At 33.6% G+C, this 23,417-nt stretch overlaps 1 protein-coding gene and 1 pseudogene across 5 annotated transcripts in view; both read right to left on the bottom strand.

The window, feature by feature from the left end:
• LOC115960310 (TMV resistance protein N-like) overlaps nucleotides 1–11,451 on the bottom strand; it is a 33,615-nt gene extending 22,164 nt beyond the window's left edge. Inside the window, exons 1-11 of one of the 5 annotated variants that reach the window (XM_031079134.1) lie at nucleotides 10,823–11,451; nucleotides 9,468–10,569; nucleotides 9,080–9,355; nucleotides 7,793–7,933; nucleotides 7,415–7,683; nucleotides 7,237–7,289; nucleotides 6,495–6,662; nucleotides 6,316–6,414; nucleotides 5,781–6,085; nucleotides 5,235–5,339; nucleotides 4,860–5,166 (exon numbers count right to left, since the gene is read on the bottom strand). In XM_031079134.1, coding sequence (XP_030934994.1) covers nucleotides 7,904–7,933; nucleotides 9,080–9,355; nucleotides 9,468–10,569; nucleotides 10,823–11,325 — 1,911 coding nt within the window. In that variant the 5' untranslated portion in view covers nucleotides 11,326–11,451 and the 3' untranslated portion in view covers nucleotides 4,860–5,166; nucleotides 5,235–5,339; nucleotides 5,781–6,085; ... (3 more) ...; nucleotides 7,415–7,683; nucleotides 7,793–7,903. The other 4 variants (XM_031079131.1, XM_031079129.1, XM_031079132.1 and 1 more) reach the window with 4 other exon arrangements.
• A 10,604-nt stretch (nucleotides 11,452–22,055) lies between these two features.
• LOC115960311 lies at nucleotides 22,056–23,026 on the bottom strand (annotated as a pseudogene).
• Nucleotides 23,027–23,417: the final 391 nt, after the last annotated feature.

Raw genomic sequence — 23,417 nt, forward strand, 5'->3', positions numbered from 1 at the left:
AAGAAAAAAAAAACATAGACCAATTATTGGAAAAAAAAAACTTTAGGCACTGTAGCTACAGTGTCAGTTGAATAAACCAAAAGCACTGTATCTCCAATGCTATCCATCAATAATAGCTTACCTATGATTTGTTGTGAAATTAATGTTAAAATGTTGTGGATTTAGAATTTTTTTATTTGATACATAAGAAATTGAGATTTTAACAATTGTGAAAATATTGTGATAACAATAAGTATTGTGACATTTTTTTTCAAACATTTATTTTCAGTTGTGGTTGGCTACAGCCTTATATTTTATTATTTTATTTCGATTTGTAAGAAATTGACCCGTTAATAATTGTGAAAATATTGTGAAATTTGTTGTGTCAGTATAACAATATAAATGTCAGCTTACATCAATATTTAAAAGAAAAAAAACACAAACCGATTACTGGGAAAAAAAAAAAAAAAAGATTAACTAAACCAAAGCACTGTTGTAGCTACAGCGCTGCACAATGCAATAACACTGGATGTACAATGCCAAGACGCTGTGCGCGCATTCACACTTTTATTATAAACATTTATTTTTAGTTGTGGTTGATCACAGTCTCATATTTTATTATTTTATTTCGATTTGTAAGAAATTGACACGTCAATAATTGTGAAAATATTGTAAAATTTGTTGTGTCAGTATAACAATATATATACCAGCTTACATAAATATTTAAAAGAAAAAAAAAAAAAACACAAACAAATTACTTTTAAAAAAAATTAGACAGTGCCACTTAGTACTGTAGCTACAGTGCCACTCAATACTGTAGCTACAGTGCAAAAATACTATACTAATAAGTGTCACAATATTTTCACAAAATATTTATTTTCAGTTGTGGTTGGTCATAGTTTCATATTTTATTATTTTATTTTGACTTATAAGAAATTGACACCTCAATAATTGTGAAAATATTGTGAAATTTGTTGTGTCAGTATAACAATATATTAAAAAAAAATATACAAACGGAAGACTAAAAAAAATGCAACTACTATAGCTACAGTGCTAAGCGGCACTATAGCTGCTGTGCAAAACTTAAAAAAAAGGGTTGAAAAAAAAAAAAAAAAAAGAAGCAAAGTGCCTCACTAAAGCACTGTTGCCGCTACAATATTTGCACAGTGCAAACACTCTGAGTACACAGTATCGAAGCACTGTAGCGGCATTGGTGCTTACTTTTAAAAAAAATTAGGCATTGTAGCTACAGTGCCACTTGGTACTGTAGCTACAGTGCAAAAATACTGTACTAACAAGTGTCACAATATTTTCACAAAATATTTTTATTCAATTGTGGTTGGTCACAGTTTCATATTTTATTATTTTATTTGACTTATAAGAAATTGATACCTCAATAATTTTGAAAATATTGTGAAATTTGTTGTGTCAGAATAACAATATATTAAAAAAAAAATTACAAACGGAATACTAAAAAAAAATGCGACTACTGTAGCTACAGTGCCAAGCGGCACTGTAGCTACAAGTGCCAAGCGCCACTACAGTGCAAACACTCTAAGTGCACAGTGCCGAAGCACTGTAGCGGCATCAGCGCTTTTATAATATAAGAAATATTTTTAGAAATTTTTATGGGAAAATAAAAAAATAATTAATATGTTTGAGGATTTTTTATATTTCCCATGAAAATTGTGTCAAAATTTTCTTAAATTGATTTATTAACAATTTTCCTAAGGCATCCTTTAATAGAATCCTAAGTTATATCAAAGGTTTATTGTTTTAGTTAGGTGATTTAATACCGAGAATAAATTTGCTGTTAATGTGCCCCAAAATATCCGTCAGCTATCGTTGTGAGCGTCATTTCGAGGTGTTTTGGGCTTACCCTTGCTTAGATCTTGGATCCTTCTGCGGTTTTAGCCCCATCAAGAGCTACAAGTTGTCCCTTAAAAAGTTTTGAATGAAAATCTCTCCACCACATCTATGAGTCTATCACCACTCCGAACATATATATTTGTGTTGTCTTTTCCTCTTGATAGCAACAAGTTTTGAATGAAAATTGTATGTTATTTTCTCTGTAAATTAGAGATTAGAAATAATATTTTCACAGATTACGTTAAACAAAACATGTTTAGAAATAACTATGAAAATTGTGAATTGGCACTAGCCACCACTATTGCCTTGGAAGCAATAAGACTTGTTGAGGGTCATTTGTGATAATTCAAGTAGAAAGAAGAAAAGCCCAACAATAAGGGCAGCAAAGAATTGGCAAGCAGATGGCAAAACCATTAGGTTCAAGCGGTAGGAATAATGGATCATAGACCCATGAAATAAACAAATGGGTCTTGAAGAGGCAAATGGGCTTAAAGAAGCTCGGAAAGAGAGAAATAGCATACCCATGGGTAGTATATGATGTAGAAAGGTGAGAAAGGGCCGCCGTAGGCCTAAAGTAATGCAAACAAAGAAAGTAAGGGGTTTATGACAGGCCTATGAACTCCAAGGATGAGAATAAGGTAATTGGGTCAGGGAAGCCCAATGAAGTTAGTAAAAACCCATGGGATTGCAGAGTTAGTAAAAAGGGTCAAGGAAACCCAAAGAAAGCAAGTGGGCCAAGGATGCCCAAGAGAAAGACAAAAGGGACACAGGAGCCCATAAGTAGGAAAACCAATGGTCATACCAAGCCACTGGGGGAAAGATTAAACGGTTGGCCTAAAGAGGCCCAGCAGGATTGAGTCATTACAACATGAATAACAGAACAATATAGCAGGAAATGAGGGAAATCAAGAAGTGAGCCAAAGAAATATAAGGCTTATCATCAAATAAAACCTAGCTCCTAAGAGGAGTGGGAAATCGAAAAGCAGCCCACATAAAAGGTCAAAGAAAAACGGATGGCAGGCTATGTTGGCAAGTCTCCAGATCACGGCAGATGAATGGACAGCAGGCAGATTTTGGACACATATGGAAGGAAGGCACGCGCAAGACCCAAGCACCACCACCCTATACCCAGCTAATACAGAACATGGTAAGGTCAGGGGTTGGAGATTCAGAGGGCATGGTTTGATGGTAGGTAAAGGGGAAAAATCTATTTTTGAAGTTCTGGCTCAGGCTCTTTCAGGGAAGTGTCCTGCTGGGATGACTTACTACCCAAAAGAAGCAAGCTGAGTTGGAACCACTAGGTGCATACCATGAGCAATAGGAAGAGAGAAAGAACCCAGACCGTAGCAGGAAAGGGTGTCACGACAAACAAACAAACAAAATACCCTTCTTTGTCTAGTGATGAAGGGGTGGCACACAGACGAATTAGTGGTGATCAGCCAGTACACCCAGACCAGACAAAGCAGGTTAAGAGTTAAAACAGTAAAATCCGATCACTGCAGGCACTATAAAAAGATGATCTTGCTGTGAATAGAAAAACATAACAACAACGGGAATCTTAACTAAGAAATAGGAATTTGAAAAGAGAAACCAAGAAATAGAAAAGAAACGAGTGGGAGGGAAAGAAAGAAAACAACTAGAAAGAAAATAAAGTGAGAATTAGAACGGCAGGTATGCACCGGTAGATTGATTCCCTCTCTCCCTCACAAAATCCTACTCTCTGTGAAAACCACAAGGAGCCTCTATGCACAGAACCATTCAGGTCCGTTTCTCTCATGGCAGTTAATCTCCACGGCAGGGTTTTTTTCTGAGAGATTAATTGCGTTGAGAAGGAACATTCTTTCTTCTCTGGTTTTGCTCCTGCGGACCAGATTTTAGTTGATTTCTTCATCTTCTGATTAACCCATTACATATTAATATTTGTTCCATTTTGTTATATTCTTTTCCTTCTGTAAAAGTGATTATTATTACTGTAATTGTGTTTGAGGATTGTTTAGTCATTTTCTATTGAGTAATCAGATATTTTATTTATTTTATTATTATTATATCTATCTACCACAACTTGTCTGAAACAACTTTGCCTGCTGCAAGCACGTTCTTGGCAAACCTGGCTTAGTTTGCGCACAAGCCGGGCCAACTTGAGTTGCAGCTAGACCGGACCCAACTCCTTTATCCAGAAAACTTGGGCCTAGTGCAGCAAGAAATAGCCTAACACTACTAGCATAGCCCACCACTTTACAAGACTTACTGCCTAAATTTTCTCCAACAATTTGAAACACTTTTATTGCAATGAGGAACCTTTTACATACAGTGGCATACAAATATTTGGCTTCTTTTTTTTTCTTTTTTTCTTTTTTCTTGGAAAAAAGTATGTCATTGCTCAGAAATTTCTAAAGGTTGAATAGAGCTTATTTTTCTTTCCCAAGAGTTTACTTACTTTATGTTTTCTTTTGCAGTCAAGTCAAAAAGACCTTCCTTTATTTGATGTCCAACACCCTTCCCCTCTCGGAACCACCCCCAAAAGAAAAAAAGAAAAAATGTAAAATTGGCTTATCAATAAAATATTAGGATGAAATAAAAAGGTGCTAAAAGTGAAAGACAATGACAAATGCAACCATCAAACATATTAAGAAATTATAGTGTTAAAAAGTGTCTGGTTTGGGTGCTTGTCCTTACTCCTCAAAACTCGAAAGATTCAAAGATCGTTGCTTCCACACACAAAAAAAGGGCAACACGATTCTTTTTATTATTTTTGGATAATTCATAATTTTTTTTTTTTTTTTTTTTAATTATGAAACAAACCAATACAAACATTTGAAACACGTGGACTACAGCTAGTCCACTACAAGAAGAGAAAACTTCCTACACAAGATGAAAAGCAGCTTTTCATCATCCCAACCCAGTTTTACTTAAGAGACACAAGTCTTCAGACTAAACTACAGCACCAGATTGGTGCTAATTATACCCAATATCTTGTTTATACTAACAGAAGAATCACAAACCGTTAATCGAAAACTTTTAAGCGAAGTCATTAAGGATGGAATGAGGTACAAACTAGTTAGAACAGAGAACTTTGTTTAGGATAGTGTTGCAGCCACTTCCTTTAAACATCATCCAAAACTTGACATCTTTTCTCACACTCTTCACTATGCTTTCCTCTGTTTTGATCTCTCATCCATGAATTCTTGAGTTTCGCTGAGACCATATGCGACAGACAGTAGCCCAAACCACTCTGTATAAGGAACTCCTGAGGCTCTTTCCTTTGATACTGGACAACCCACATAGGTGCCTATTGGGCCGTTGCCAACAATAGCATTCCTGAAATCACCAGTAGTATTAGCAGCATAACATTAAATCATATTTCAAGATAACATTTACTGACACACCTTCTGCGTAAGTATCCTATGTACTTTCTTAGAGGCATTCCTCGCTGAAATTTCATCAGTAAATGTCACAAAACCAAACCCCCTGTAACACGTTTTTCTTTCATCCTGAAGCAAAATGCATTAGGATATTAGTTTTCTAACAAGGCAATAATATATGGCCAAAACGCAAAAAGGATATGATAAATGCTAATATATAACAATAAATATCTAAAATCTTTCTATGATTGGTGACACATTAGTTTGTGAGGTTTACATAGCAAAGTTGTAGTATCCCTATCATCATTCATACCATAAACTCATAGTAACCATCAAATGATGGCGAGGTCAATATGAGTACCACATGGAAAGAATTGGTTCTAACAAGTAGCAAACAATAGATAACACCAAGAAGAACCAGTGAACTAAAACGGAATGTGTTTATACATAACTTGTGCACAGATAATTCCATGATAAGGGCTAAAAGCAAAATGAAGAAAACGTGCAAACAAAGTGTTCATCTTCCATTGTCCATACCAATAAAATTAACGCATATTCTTAAAAGCTCACCATTAATGACAATGACTTGGTTGCCTCCGATAAATGCTATGATTCTCCTGGCAAGTGTCCAATCAACTGTATCTTTGGTCCTCCTTGGACAGGCAGCAAATAAAAATAACACAACTTATTGTAAAAAGTGGTCATATTTAGATTAATATAGTGCATATTAATGCATATATCCATGGAATAAGAAGCACTGCTCAAACATCCGTGGCTCTGGAAATGAAAATGACACAATGCTAGTGTTTCCCAAAATCAGCACTGTAGTGGGCACTGGATTTGAATCTTTTTGCTTCATTCAGCGTCCACACAGCCTGCAACAATATAAATAGATGAAACAGAGCATATCAATGCTCCCAAATTGTCTAAAAGACTACATGAGTCACAATTACAATTATTTTCATAGCAGAAAATGCTAGATATTTAAAAGGAATCCGCAAAAATTAGTGAACAGAAATGTGGCCTCCTCCAGGTCAGCCAAGAACACAATAAGTTATTTGACAGAATCAGAAAAAAAAAGTTTTGAACGAAAGAAACGGTTTACCTTCATGAAATCTTCATGCATGACACAATCCCGTTATGCACATATTGCTGACATGCCAGCTTCTGTGCCAACATTTCGAAGATCAGCCCCATTAAAGCCCTAGGAAAATTTGCAACAAATAACTAGATTAGGAAGCCGCAATAATTAAATGAAAACTAGCACCAGCCAAAATCAATTACCTCTGCAAGCTTTATAACAGCTTCATAGTCAATTTCACCGTGTTTGGCCAGCAGCATGAATATTAAGGATTTCTACTCTTGATTCCTTCTCACAGAATGCACCACTGTAGAAGAGGGATCTGCAGCTACAATATCATTTGCAATTGGAGCAGCATGCTCTAGTACAATCTGCAAGAAATGGAATTCAAGATTACTAGTACACCAACAAATAAACAAGAACAAGTTTTTTTGTAATTATCTTCAATATGCAAGGTCAATACAACTCATTGCAGGTGATTCTAAGAGGATTCCAAACGCACTACATTGCTGGTGCTTGTTATGGCAGTGGTAGCTGTAAGTCTATTACTCAATAAAGGCTATTAGAGGTACCAGATAACTTGAAATAGTTAGCATGCAATTGCATGTGCACCCACCATTTCTTAACTATTTAAGCAGAGAACAAGAGGAGCTTGTCCTGCAGTTTGAGGATACAAATACTACCTATTTTTTCCCTTCACTTGCTAAAGCAGCTTGTCTCAGAAATAAATGAAGGAGAAGGCCACATCCATGGAAAAACAAAAAAGGTATTACCCTTAGGGCTGGTAAACCATGCCGTTCAACCTGGCTATATTCATCACTGATTGGGTCATCATTATATTTACTGATTCTCAATGCCTATTAAAAATGCCAAATAAATTTGGGTGTGCTGAGCAAATTCGAATGAAGAATACTACCACACCAAATATATAGAGGCTTAACATACCTGAGAGCAAAATCATTTTGCAAGTCCTACAAGCCTTGGGGTAAGCACCATTCCTGGATTAACAAACAAAATACCTTAGGCCCTTTTTAAGAAAAGAAATGCCAATGAATTAAAAGAAAAACGAAATATACAGCCACAAATAAGTTTCATAAGAGGGGAGAGAAAGATGGTGACTTACAAAATAAAATAGAGAAAAATAGTGTATCAGCCTTGCAGATTCATCAAAGCTACCCACTGGGACTTCTCTTCCTTGCAATCAGAGTCACCTTGTCTTATGTGCTTGAATTCTCAATCCAAATTCTGAAACATGGAATGAGTCTATCAATTAGATTAGGGAGTCATATCCTCTTTGGTGCGGTATGTCTACACATTTTGGTGGCTAAACCATTTCAGAATTTCACTTTCAGGAATGTCGACACCATATACCCAGCATGGCTCACAGAGTCTCTGAATCATAAACATCATGAGGTTTAGAATTTCACATGCAAGAGAGGGGGGGGGGGGGGGATATATATATATATATAATCTTTTTTTGGAGTAAGAGAGAGGGAGATACCTGGTGACATAATGTCTTAGCAATGTTCAGTTGTTAACATGTTATCGTAGCCTTGATTCTCAATTACACGATCGAAAAGACAAGGAGTTGGCTGAAAATTATCTTCAGGTCTCACTGATAAAGTTTCCAGTGAGGTAGAGTCTGTTGATCAATGTGCCATATTTAATAGAAGCTCTTGCAATGATCAAAGACTTGGGCAATATTTCAAAAAAAGGTTCTCGTAGATCAGATAGCTGAATAATAATTTTCAGGAGGCAAACAAAAGTATTTCCTTCCAGATAGAAGTATATTAAAGATGACAAGCAATAAAAGAAAATTGAGAAATAAAAGAAAATTGAGACGCTTATTCAATGACTTAGATGATAGCCCTTGACGTCTACAGAGAAATATTACTTTGAGATTTTTTAAGGGATAAACGGAGGTAGGTAGCGTTTCTATAGCTGTTCCACTCACATCTAGCACTTCCAGACCTTCAAGATTCCCCAAGTTCTCAGGTAGTTCATCAAGTTTTGAGCAACCAAATAAGATGAGAGTTTTTAGAGATGTCATTGTACAAATAGCATCCATAAGACTTGAAAGATTCTTGCAATTTCTTAGACTCAAAAAAGTAAGGCCAGTTAAATGCTCTAATGATGATGGCAACTCTTCTATAGCAGTCTCATTCAAATATAATTCTGTCAAATGTGACATATTTTCCACAATTTCTGGAAACTTCTTCAATTTTGAACAACCAGATAGAGTGAGAGTTTTTAAAAAAATCCAACTGCAACAAACACTAAGACTTGAAAGATTCTTGCAGTCTTTTAGACTCAAAAAAGTGAGGTTGGAAATTCTGCACTGATACTGGTAATTCTTTTATAGCAGTTTTGTCCAAATCCAGTTTCGATAAACATAACATTTTTCCCACAATCTCTGGAAACTTCTTCAGTCTTGAACAACCAGAAAGATCAAAAACCTCAAGAGATTCCAAGCTGATCTTGGATGGAAGGATTTCAAGACATTTGCAACCATTTAAATCCAATTGAATAAGCCATCTGAGATTTCCGATAGATGCATCAATCTTATACAATCTTGTACAACGTCGAAGAATCAAATGCTTAAGATTTGGGGCTCCACTGAAATCTGGGGTCTCGATCAACTTTTGAGAATCACTCAGATCAATGAGCTTTAACTTGTCTAAAATCTGATATATATATATATATATATATAAATCAATAGAAAATTAGATAATATCAAATGCTAATGAAAAGGAAAAGAATACTACATTTGCATAAGTGAAAATCTTACCACAATTCCCTTCCATAGTTGAATGATGGCGCTGCAATGCATTTTCAATTCAACAAGTTTATTTGGTTGGAAATTGGTTGGCATAGAATTTAAAGGACATCCATGCCATTCTATAATGCATATCTCATTAGAAAGATAATTGAGGTGGTTTGGGAGGAGCACACCATGAATCTTAAGCATTCTCAATTTTTTCATCTTTGATAAGGATTCAACATTCAATTGTTTCGTTTTATGAACATGTTCTTTGAGAACTATGCCTTCAATTAACTCTGTCCCCTAGTAGCCAAGAATAATGAAATTAGAATAATTACAAAAATCTTAAAAGAATTTGGAAGAATATATATATATATATATTTGTTTAAGTTCAGGTTTAGGCTAGTCAACTTACAGTGTTATTCTTCAATACATTTAAGACATCCTCATAAATCCACAACCTACTACGTCTACCAGGATCTTCAGGACATTCATGACAAACGATTTCTGTTCCCAACTCTTGTAGCAAATCATGCATCCACAAAGTACCCCATGCATCAATGGTTATGAGAGATTTTTCCATAAGAACACCAATATTATAGTCTGGATAGTAACCAAAAGTTTTGAGTATATCTCTTATGCAATTGATGTTCTCCCCTTTGAAAAAACACGCAATATCCAAAAATAATTCTTGTTGTACATCCATCAACTCATCATAACTCATTTTAAGTACATCTAAAATTTTGAGACCAGATGTTTCTTTTAGTTTAGATAGAGCTTTTTTCCATTCATCTATTCCTTTAGCAAACAACAAAGCACCTACAACTGTAATAGCTAAAGGAAGACCTCCAGAATAATTCACAAAATCCTTAGATAGCTTCAAATAATCTTCTGTAGGATAGGATTTATTGAAAGCTCTCCAACTAAAAAGCAACAAAGCTTCATAATCACTCAACACCTTAATTACATATATATCATCCACTCCATGTCTTCTTAACAAATGGCTATCTCTACTTGTTATAATAATTCTACTTCCAAGACCAAACCAATCATGTTTCCCTGCTAGTGCTTCTAGTTGTTCGCCTCCATCCACATCATCAAGAACAATAAGAACCCTTTTATCGCGTAGTCTATTCCCTATAACATTGATTCCCTCACGAAGGTTTGATATCCTTATTTCGCTTGGCATGAGGATCTTAGAAAGAAGCTGTTTCTGTACTGAAACTAAACCTTGATTTCTAGTTTCTTCTCTCACATTAGCAATAAAGCTGCTGGCTTCAAAGTTACCAGAAATTCTTCTATAAATTTCTTGTGCAAGAGTTGTTTTACCCATCCCAGCCATCCCGCAAATCCCAACAAAGCGAACACCACCCAACCCTTCACACAAATATGAATCCAACATTTCCTCCACACGGGAGTCTATTCCAACAAGGTCTTTAGATATAGTCTTTGAGAATCTACGATTCAATTCACTAGATATCGTTCCAACGATTTCTTGGATAACTTTTGATTCATGCCTGCAAAGATAGCAGAACAATAATATTGACAAGGCAGAGCTAGCAACATTAATTTAGAGACAAAATATTCGGCATAAGTACGACCTTAGCTTCGTTCAGTATCAAAAGGAAACTCAAAAGCGTATAATATATATGGCACAAACTATGCAAAGGTTGTTCAACCAAAGTCCAATTTGTGCTTATAAACAATAAATAAATTTAGAATAAAAAATTAACATACATACCATAATTTGAAAAGAAAATAAATTCTCACCTATCCCGTAAATCCCATCCAGAAAGATTAGCAACTTCTGTCAAAGCAGCTTTCCACATGAGCACATCTTCTTCGTTGCTATCTTTGAAACGCTCTTCATGTTTCTTGAAGGCTTCTGCATAAATCTCCCCCTGATTCCGCACATCACTGGGATCCACATAGTGGAAAACTGGCAGGACTACTAACCCAGTCTTTTTCATGCAATCAACAATCTTTGCTAGTTCAATCAAGCACCACCTCGAAGAAGCATAGTCACTTGAGAGAATTACAACAGCAAACCTTGATTCTTCTATTGCTTTGAATAACCCTGGACCAATAGGTGTTCCCCGCTCGAGTTTTTCATCATCCCTAAAAGTGGATATGCGTTTTTGTTCCAAACCAGCGTATAGATGGTCTGTGAATTTTTTGCGGGTGTCCTCCCCTCTGAAACTGATGAAGACATCGTGTTTTGATCCACGACCACGGGTAGAAGAAGAAGAAGAAGAATAAGGAATTAAAGCCATGAAGGAATTGGATGTGATTGAACGGTGAGCGAGTGATTTAGGAAATTGAGGTGTGACTGAGAAAAGCTCAAAAAGCCTCTTGAAATAACGCTGGGTATACAGTGGAGTCTAAAGTGAGACCAGCTGTCATGGGTCAAAGAATTCATAAAGAAAGACCGGCAAAAGTTTGCCTGCCAAGCGCAATTACATAATTAACATTTTATCTATTTCTTATTTCTTTTGCCGGGAATAAATTATTTGAAATGCTAAACCGGTATTATTTATTTATTTATTTTTAGATAATTGGAATATATATTAAGAACTAAAAATCAATGTTATTTATAATGTTTCAGATTCTATTTTGATTTTTCTATTAAAATGAAATATTTCCGTTGCGTTAATATAAATATAAATATATATATATAATTATAATAATAAATGTTTTAATATAGTTTTTTTTAAATCATAATTCATAAATATAGTAAGATTATTATTATAATACATTTATTAATAGTTTTAAAAAAATCACATTTTGGGAGTAACGTTCCAAGAAGGTTCGTGCTACCTACTTTTTCCCATTTCCCAATGAAATAGTGTAAAGTGAAATGAAACTATGAAAGCAACTGTATTACTTTTTAATGATTCAAATTTGTTTTTTTCTTTCACTGAGTCATACCGCCCCATCAGTACATTTTGCTTCTTTTTTTTTTTCTTTTTTTAAAAATATTTTTTTCACTTTCTCTTGTGCTAACCGGACGAGAAATTATTAAAACCTACTGGTGGACAGCCGACATGGTCATTCCAAAGCCTTCCAACCAATAGACAAGTGACACCTATTTATAACAAATGAGTCAGCAGCTTTCCACCCAACCACTTCCAAACAAATTTAGGGGTGTTTGATAGCATTATTTAAGTAATAACAGTTTTTAGTATTTAAACACCATACCATATATTTTTATCGCATTTTTTAATTTAAACATATTTTCGAGATACTTAGGGCTGTTTGGTAACAAAGTTATAGTAATATTATTTATATTTTTTAAAAATACGTGTGGATGAAAAAAGTGTGTGAAAATACGTATAATCTATATCTATATATATCTAAAAATTGAAGTGTTGCATTTATTATTGCTATACTCCTGTTGAGTCATATCAACAGCTACATCATCTAGTTATTTCTAACATTTTTTCTCTCTCCTTTTTAATTATTTTTCTCCTTATTAATTTATCACATTATAATTACTCTTTCTCCAACATTCCCCCACTTTTAATTTTTTATCTCTCCACTACTTTATATCTTAACCTTCCAATTCTTCCATCCCTTCGCATTCCTTTTATTTTAACTCTTCTTCTTCCCATTTGTTTTTTACTATAAATAGTTGTTTTTCTCTCTTCCATTCTATTTATATTTTGTCCACACAAATAGGTGAATATTCTTTGTCTCTCTTCTTTCTTTTGGTGAATTTTTAATTTTTTGTTGCACATCTAATTTAGGTTGAAGAATTTTTTTGTTGAACTTTACTTTGGGTTGATGCATTTGGTTACATTTTAATTTGTTATCTTTTTTTTATTGTTAAATGTTATCCAATGATTTTATATAACTAGTTAGGGCATCACGTGCAAGGCACGTGCTTACTGTAGAAAAAAAGTACTGTAGTAATTAAGGTCAATTCTAGATTTTATTTGTATTATAAAACAAAGATATGAATCATTTGATTTTTAAAGTATATAGAGATTTATATTAATCAAAAGAGACATTAATTTTAAGAATTTTGATAATTATGTTTAAAAAGGTTAATCTCATTCGTTTAAAAATGTTGATCAACCACAAAGTTAGGGTAGTTATTTAACATAAAAATATTTATTTAACTATAATAGTTTTTTAGTACCTACTTGCTAAAGACAATATATTTATTCTCTAAAAACTTCTAAGAAAGATAACGAATATCATCATCTTCCAACAATAAATAACTGAGTTTTGCTAAGAAATTTAAAAAAAAAAAAAACAAATTAAAGGCTTGTGTCATTGAATATCATCATTCTATCTTTTTAAGAATTTTTATCATTTAAAACTCAAAATATGTAAAGAAAATTTTTAGGATGTTAAAATTTAGCAAAAGTAATTTAGACATTACACAATAAAATATTTTAAGAATCATAAGCTTTCATTAGGGTTTAACTGAGAGAATAACAATATGACATATTTGCTCTTTTCAAAAATATTAAGGGAAAAATTGCAAATTTTAAAGTTTAAGGAAGAATTGTAAACTACCCCAAACATAAAGGATGAAAAATGTTTTTTTCCTAAGTTTTGTTTTTGTTTTTGTGTGCAAAACTATGTGTTTTTACTTAAAATAGTGTGTAAAGAAAAAAATATACAAAAAGTCAACTCAAAAAAATTGTATGTGAAATAGTGAATTTTGGCTCAACAAAATTGATTAAACCAACAAAAAATTTCTAAAAACACAATAGAATGATGCAACATTTTCATAATACTTTTATAATTTTGTTATATTTTATTTTAACTTGTAAAGAATTGACTGTTCAGCAGTTTTGAAAATATTGCGACAACATCAAGATGTCTTAACATTTTTCACACAAAAAAATGTTATGTCCATGACATTTTCATAACAAATCATAAGTAGTAGGTTACTACAAGTTATTATTGGTGGACAAAAAAGTAGTTTCATTGATAAGTTTAAATTAAAACCAATAACAATTTACCATATTTGATTTGTTATGAAAGTGTTGTGAAAATTATTGTGGACAAACCAAAAATAATATAGCAAATATACTACAACTTTATGCATTCACCAAAAAAAAAAAAAAAAGGCCAGAAAGTTAAACAAATCATAACTACTGTAGCGAAATTACTGTAACTTTTCACATTCACTCTTTTTATATATAATGTAGAAAAAAGAGCACAAAGCGATGACGGGGAAAAAATAAAAAAGCGATGAACAGTACATATTGAATAAACCAAAAGTACTATAGCTTTTACACATTCACCCAACAAGTGTCACAATATTTTCACAAAACATTTATTTTCAGTTGTACGTAGTTAGTCATAGTTTCATATTTTATTATTTTATTTTGACTTATAAAAACTTAACACCTCAATAATTGTGAAAATATTGTGAAATTTGTTGTGTCAGTATAACAATATATATGCAGGTTCTTATAAATATTTAAAAGAAAAAAAGTACAAACGGAAGATTGAAAAAAAAAAAAAAAAACGCTGTAATTACTGTAGCTACAGTGCCACATGAACAAACCAAAAGTAATTTAACTTTTACACATTCACCTAACAAGTGTCACAACATTTTCATAAAATATTTATTTTCAATTGTGGTTGGTCACAATTTCATTTTTTTTTTTTTTTTTTTGACTTATAAGAAATTGACATCTTAATAATTGTGAAAATATTATGAAATTTGTTGTGTTAGTATAACAATATATATAAAAGAAAAAAAGTACAAACGAAAGATCCAAAAAAAAAAAAAAAAAAACCTGTAACTATTGTAGCTACAGTGCCTCCTGGTACTGTAGCTATTGTTCGAAGCTTTTAAATAAAAAATAATAATAATAAAAAATAAAAAAGGCAAAGTGCCTCACCAAATTTCTACTGTAGATGACCAGTGGGATACATTAAATGAACAGTGCGTAAACACTGTAGTGGCATAGCCGCTTTTTATATAGTTAATAGATGTTATTCTTCTACGTTGCATAGCTTAGATAATTTGTTATTTACAATTGTATATTTTCTTTTGAATATTCTTCTACTCACCTTATTTTATATAATTTTGCTATTTCTCTCACATTCTCTCCTAGAATATGTGATTACTCTCTCTCTCTCTCTCTCTCTCTCTCTCTCTCTCTCTCTCTCTCTCTCTCTCTCTATATATATATATATATATATATATTCTTTCTTGCAACTCTACTTTCCATACTTTGGGTCGATGCATTTTGGTGGTATGTTTTGTGAGTTTCTTATCACATATAGTTTTGATTTGAGTTAATTCTTAGATATATTGGAAGTGAGCATTTGAAAATTTTATTTAGTTGAATTTAAGTAAAATATTATATGTTTAATTCTTAAAAATAAAAAATGAGAGAAAATATAAATAATTTAATAATATGGAGAATGTGACTGAATTTAAATAGTGAATAAGATAAGATGAGAAGAAAAAAAAGATATAATAATAAAAACCAAATTATCCAAATCATGTTATGTAATAGAATAATACTATATTTTTATATACTATTTTTAATTCTTTATAATAGAATATGATAACTGTAAGGACACGATTTGGTAACGAACCGTAACAGTGTTGGGTTCGCACGTAAAAGGCCCAAACAATATCATTTGTAGAGCATGGGTTCGAAAGGCCAGGCCTTGGTCACCAGGCGGTGGGTTTTTCGTGATATCCATACATGGTTAAGTCGTCTTCACCCCTGGAGTCTTTCTCCTGGAGGCGGGCTGGGAGGCTCTAATTTTTGGCCATTTTTCCCAGCTCCTTTTTTTGGCACACTCACTTTTACATTATATAGTCCTTCTTGGTTGATCCTATCCCTCCATTTGTTGGTCAGGCAGGTGCTTACTTCTGTACCTGTCCCATCAGCTGTCTCCTCTTACTTTTTTGTTTAGACGCGAGGATCGAAGTTACACCGTCCAAGCGTCTTTTCTCATTAACATGATCAGGACGTGGGCCGGTGCATTTAATGTGGAGGGGACGTATCTTCCTTGAACCTATTTCGCACCGTACCTCCATGTGGGCCCTATTCCACTCACATCCCCTTCAGGGGACTATTTGGGGATATCCCTTACTAAGACGTTGCTCTTCTCATCAAAGCCTTGGAGTGCCGAGGACAGGGTCATCCTCAACCGTTCCCCTTAACCCCTCGACCTTTGATCACTCGTCCTCGGCACACTACCTCCTCAGCATGGGCCCTGAGCCCGGATAGAGCGTGGGCCGGATCATAAGCCTCCCGGCCCTACAATAACATTTAACAATAAAAGAGAACAAAAAAATATATTATATACTATTTTTAATTCTTTATAATGCAATAGGATAACATTTAACAATCAAAGAGAACAATTTTAATATTTGAATGTGCCTATCAATTATTTGAATAATATCAATTTTAAATTTGTGATGAGATTTGATTAACTTGACAATCTCCTTAAAAATATTTAGTTGTAGAAATAAAAAAGGAAAACATAACACACTATAACAAAAGTTTGAAAAATATAGATCACTTGAAAAAAAGAATAATAGCTCTTCTCAATAATAATAATAAGAGAATAATATCAATTAAACACACCCAATTTTTTCCCCAAAAAAAAGAAAGAAAAAAGAATGATATATTCACACGCATAGCGTGGGTTTGCGACTAGTGTTGTTTAAAAAACTGAAAACATGTGTTTAAACACATGTACCAAACGACAAACAATGATACTAAAAATCTCTTACCAAACAAGTCTCTATTTCCTCTCTCTTTCCTTTTAGGTTGAAATTCAGAAAGTCTAGGTAGTGGAACTTTGCCTTTTCACCTATTACCATAACCACAAGATGAGACTTTCCTACTGGGATGCTTATCTGATATTGTATTTTAAGTTATTTTGAATTTGTAATTTTGGGAGGTTGTTATCCTGACTATGAGTCCTTGTTTTTACCTCTAGATTGTGATTGTGGGTCTTTTATTTTAGCATTTTAACTGGCTTTGAAGAATTGGTTCTGATGTGAAATGCTCGTATGGTTTTGGAATATTTTTTTTAATTTGAAGTTGTAAATGTACTTCGGAAGCTCGGATGCACTTGCATTAGCTTGCTTGTTAGGACTTAGGTTGTGTTAGCTTCTAGTTACCAAATGGTATTTGTGTTTGCAGATGGGATTGATCTTTGTTTTTAGTGTTTGGATTTTTCATTGTAAATTTTGTTCATTATGTTAATAAAAATTTTCATTTAGTAGACTGTAGACTTGGTAATGTTGGGTAACTTTTTTTTATTTATAAACTTCAATATTATTAATCAAAATAAAACAAGGGAACAACAGTTGGGCAACTTGATGTTCCTAAGTATATGAATTGTATTTGAGAAGTGACTCTCTCATTGAATTATATGTTCTTCACTCAAATAGAACAAGAGGAATATTGTGGAGGGATAGTGCATTAGAATCTCCAGACCCTTAGAAGCTTTTCTATTATACTCTAGCATGCTTGGAACAATTTTAGGTATTAACCAAATTGTCCAAACAAATGCAAGATGTGAGCTAAGACACATTACAAAAACAAAAAACAAAAAACAAAAAACGAAAAACTAAGATACGAATTTTCTAAGATTTAATCCTCGTTTCTTTTCCAAGTAAATACAAACTTAAACGACTGTCACAAGTGATGAAATGTCTATACCATACTCTCTTCAATAACTTGTCTTACCGGTCATGTTTTAAAAAAGCAATACTTAGGTACAGTACTTAGGTGCTGTTCCTTAGGTTCTCATTTTAAGATTCTGCCATGTGAGTTTTTTTTCATGGGATGAAAGTGTATTTTTAAGTTAAGTAACCACATTGCTGATTCTTAAGAGGGGAACCTAAGGAACAACACCTAAGGTATTGTACCTAAGTTTTGTCATACTCTAAAAATACTCATGAAAAATACTAGTTTTCCCATAACCAATTATTCCCATCATAAGCTCACAATAAGTCTAAAAAAATAGCTTATAAGCAACATTTGAAGTGAAATACTTTTCACTAGTATTGGCTATATTCAATTGGATGAATAACAATGTTGAAGGATACAATTTTTGTCTAAAGGATGAGAAGGCATAACAAAAGAAAATATACAATAATGAATTTAATCTAGCATTTTCTATAAATAGGCCTATTTTCATTGCTTTCAAAATTCAAAAAAAATTCTGGCTGCTTTCACTCCTCTGATCATCAATCCAAACTTGATTAATTTTCTAAGTTGAATACTTATAAAAAATCTACCAAGTTGAATAACTTTTGTTTAAGATTTAGTTGTCTAAAATCATTTGGGAAAGAATTCTACACAATTAGAAATTGACATTATCAATTATTGTTGACAAAATGATAAGTGATAACCATTGATACAAATAAATAAACATAACTTAAAAAAAAAGAGAAAAAAAAAAAAAAAAAAAAAAAAAAAAAAAAAACAAAACCTTTACATGGAATCCATTAATTAAGGCATAGAAGATGAGTAAGTGATACATCTATCTTCTGCACAAAGCAATTCTTTTCCTATGTGAATTTCAGAAACATATATTTCTATAGTTTTTGTTGTATCTTGTATGGTCCATTTATGCCATGTACAATAGGCTTGACACTTTCATTGGAGGTGGAGTGTGGCCAACCTAATCTAATCTATCGAAGATCCATAGTCGACCCCAAATTTTAGGACGAAGGCTTTGTTGTTGTTGTTGTTGTTGTTGTGGTGTGTTTGACATGCCACTAAAGGCAAGTTAAATACAGGGTCATTGCAAGGTATCCCTAAAATAGTGCTTTACGCCCTTCCATATGAATAGTGAGCCCCACAAGGACTCACATTAGATTGACTTTTATGTAAGGGGGAGAGTTTTGCTCATGGAGTACCTAATAATTAAACTAGAGAGGGGCTAGGGGGAAGGGGAGAGGAAAGAGTGATACGGGAGAAATATGAAGATTGAAGAAATAGGGAAGAGGACAACAACCATGTTATCTAAGATTATCATCATATGTTGACAGTGTCTTGATATTAAAGCCACAATGATGTCTTGGTATAATATTCTATTTTAGTGTATTAACAATTGTCCTAAGTACATCCGTTAACAGGATCTTAAGTTATATCGAAAGGTTTGTTGTTTTAGGTAGGGTGAGTTTTACAGAGAATAGATTTTTTGTTAATGTGCACTCAAATATCAATCAGCTATCATTATGAGCATCATTTGAAGGCATGTAGGGTTTACCCTTACTTAGATCTTGGGTCCTTCAGTGGTTTAGCCTCATCAAGAGGTACCAGTTGTCACATTTTTAAATGAAAATTGTATGTTATTTTCAATGAAAATCTCTCCAACCCATTTGTCGGTCTATCCCCACTCCAAATATGGATTTGTGTTGTCTTTTTCTCTTAATAGCAACAAGTTTTGAATGAAAATTGTATGTACTTTTCTCTATAAATTAGAGATTAAAAATAATATCTCCACTGATTTCATTAAACAAAACATGTTTAGAAATAATTGTGATAATTGTGAATTGGCATGCTGGCCACCACTATTGCTGAGGAAGCAATAAGACTTATTGCTTAAATGCTTCCTTTTCTCCAACAATTTGAAACACTTTCTTTTTCTCGCAACGAGGAACCTTCTACATACAATGGCATACAAATATAAGGCTTCCCCCCCCCCCCTTCTTTTTTCTAATTTCTGGGCTATGACATACTTTTTCCAAATATATGGCTTTTTTTTCCTTCTTCTTTCTTGGAAAAAAGTATGTCATTGCTCGGAAATTTCTAAAGGTTGAATAACGCTTATTATTCTTTCTGAAGAGTTTACTTACTTTATGTTTCCTTTAGCAGTCAAGTCAAAAAGACCTTCCTTTATTTGACTTCCAACACCCTTCCCCTCCCGGAACCACCCTCAAAAGAAAAAAAGAATAAAATATTAGGATGAAATACAAAGGTGCTAAAGTGGGAAGACAATGGCAAATGCAACCATCAAACATATTAAGAAATAGTGTAAAAGTTTCTGGTTTGGGTGCTTGTCCTTCGTCAAAACTCAATGATTCAAAGATTAAAAAAGGGCATCAGCCATTCTTTTTATAATTTTTGGATAATTCATAGTTTTTGATTGGTTTTTTTTTGGGATTATGAAACAAACCAATATAAAGTTACAAACAGAAACATTTGAAACACGTCGACTTCAGCTAGTCCACTACAACAAGAGAATTTGCCCTGACATAAACTTCCTACTCAACATGAAAAGCAGTGTTTCATCATCCAAACCCAGTTTTACATAGAGACACAAGTCTTCAAATTAGGGGTGTGCATGGGTCGAATTGGGTCAGGTTGAAGGGATTTTTTGACCCAACCCACCATGGTGGGTCAAAAAAATTCAACCCAACCCACATGGGTCAGGTCAAGTTGAACCCATGGGTTTGAAAAATTTATTATTATTATTATTAAATTGAGTAGAAAAAAATATAAATATTAATATATTAAAAAAACCTAAAGATTAGTATCAATGTAATTTCTTAAAGGCAAACAACACTAATGACTAAACAACAATAGTAATTTATTAGGATTTGTGTGAACTAATTGGTTTTTATATAGGATAGGAAGAACTGGTTATTTAAAAAAATTTATTAATTATATAATATTATATATATATATATATATATATATTAAATTAGTATTAGTAAGAGGAACCGAGAAAATGCTGCTCTACAGCTAGTTTTTTTTTTTTTAAATTATTAAATATAATATATATATATATATATATATATAAGTGTCCTACAGCAACTGATTTAAAAAAATATATTAAATATATAATATATTTTAAATATATTAAATATGAGTGGGTTGGGTTGGGTTTGGCGGGTTTGTAATTTTATGACTCAAATCCAACCCGACCCTCTATAAAAATTTTTTTTGCAACCCAACCCAACCCAACCTACCAAGCCTTAAAAACCGACCCAACCCAGCGGGTCGGGTTGGGTGGGTCGGTGGGTTTTCTGCACACCCCTACTTCAAACTAAACTACAGCACCAAATTGGTGCTAATTATACCCAACATCTTGTTTTTACTAACAAAAGAATCACAAAGCCAACTACTAGAAAGATTTTAAGCAGGAGTCATTAATTGGATGGAATGCGGTACAAACCAATTAGAACAGAGAACTATGTTTAGGATAGTGTTGCAGCCACTTCCTTTAAACATCATCCAAAACTTGACATCTTTTCTCACACTCTTCACCATGCAATCCTCTGTTTTGATCTCTCATCCATGAATTCTTGAGTTTCACTGAGACCATATTTGACAGACAGGGGCCCAAACCACTCTGTATAAGGAACTCCTGAGGCTCTTTAATTTGATACTAGACAACCCACATGCCTATTGGGCTGTTGCCAACAATAGCATTGCTGAAATTACCAGCAGTTTTAGCAGCATAACATTAAATCATATTTCAAGATAACATTTACTGACACACCTTCTGCGCAAGTATCCTATGTACTTTCTTGGAGGCACTTCTCGCTGAAATTTCATCAGCAAATGTCACAAAACTGAACCCCCTATAACATGTTTTTCTTTCATCCTGAAGCAAAATGCATCACGGTATTTAATTTTCTAACAAGCCAATAATATATGGCCAAAACCCAAAAAGGATGTGATAAATGCTAATATATAACAATAATTATCTAAATTATCTTTCTATGATTAGCGGCACATTAATTTGTGAGGTTTACGTAGCAAAGTTGTAGTATCCCTATCATCATTCATACCACAAACTCATAGTAACCAGCAAATGATGGCATGGTCAATATGAGTACCGCATGGAAATTGGAAAGAATTGGTTCTAGCAAGTAGCATACAATAGATAACACCAAGAAGAAGCAGTGAACTAAAACGGAATGTGTTTACACATAACTTGTGCACAGATAATTCCATGATAAGGGCTAACAGCAAAACGAAGAAAACGTGCAAACAAAGTTCATTTGCCATTGTCCGTACTAATAAAATTATCGCATATTCTTAAAAGCTCACCATTAATGACAATGACTTGGTTTCCTCCGATAAATGCTGTGATTCTCCTTGCAAGTGTCCAATCTACTGTATCTTCGGTCCTCCTTGGACAAGCAGCAAATAAAAATAACACCACTTATTGCAAAAAGTGGCCCTATTTAGATTAATATAGTGGATATTAATGCATATATCCATGGAATAAGAAGCACTGCTCAAACATCCGTGGCTCTGGAAATGAAAATGACACAATGCTAGTGCTTCCCAAAATCAGCACTGTAGTGGGCACTGGATTTGAATCTTTTCGCTTCATTCAGCTTCCACACAGCCTGCAACAATATAAATAGATGAAACAAAGCATATCAATGCTCCCAAATTGTCTAAAAGACTACATGAGTCACAATTACAATTAGTATCATAGCAGAAAATGCTAGAGATTCAAAAGGAATCAGCAAAAATTAGTGAACAGAAATGTGGCTTCCTCCAGGTCAGCCAACAACACAAAAAGTTGTTTGAAAGAATTAGAAAAAAAGTTTTGAATGAGAGAAAGGGTTTACCTTTATGAAATCTTCATGCAAGACAATCCCGTTCTGCACAAATTGCTGACATTCCAGCTTCCGTGCCAACATTTTGATGATCAGCCCTACTAAAGCCCTAGGACAATTTGCAACAAATAACTAGATAAGGAAGCCACGATAATCAAATGAAAACTAGCACCAGCCAAAATCAATAACCTCTGCAAGCTTTACAACAGCTTCATAGTCAATTTCACCGTGTTTGGCCAGCAGCATGAATATTAAGGATTTCCATTCTTGATTAATTCCTTCTCAAAGAATGCACCACTGTAGAAGAGGGATCTGCAGCCACCATATCATTCGCAATAGGAGCAGCATGCTCTAATACAATCTGCAAGAAATGGAATTCAAGATTACTAGTACACCAACAAATAAATGAGAACAAGTTGTTTTCTAATTGTCTTCAATATGCAAGGTCCCTACAACCCATTGCAGGTGGTTTGAAGAGGATGCCGAACGCACTGAAATAGTTATTGCCGGTGCTTGCCAAACGCACTACATTGCCGGTGCTTGTCATGGCGATGGTAGCTATAAGTCTATAAGACATTAAAGGCTATTGGAGGTACCAGATAGCTTGAAATAGTAAGCATGCAATTGCATGTGCACCCACCATTTCTTAACTATATAAGCAGAGAAAAAGACAAGCTGTCCTACAGTTTGAGGATACACATACTGTCAATTTTTTCCCTTCACTTGCCATAACAGCTTGTCTCAGAAATAATGAAGGAGAAGGCCACATCCATGGCAAAACAAAAAGGCATTAACCTTAGGGCTGGCAAACCATGCCGTTCAACCAGGCTA

The sequence above is a fragment of the Quercus lobata genome, chromosome 9 (assembly GCF_001633185.2).
Source record: "Quercus lobata isolate SW786 chromosome 9, ValleyOak3.0 Primary Assembly, whole genome shotgun sequence".
NCBI lineage: Eukaryota > Viridiplantae > Streptophyta > Magnoliopsida > Fagales > Fagaceae > Quercus > Quercus lobata.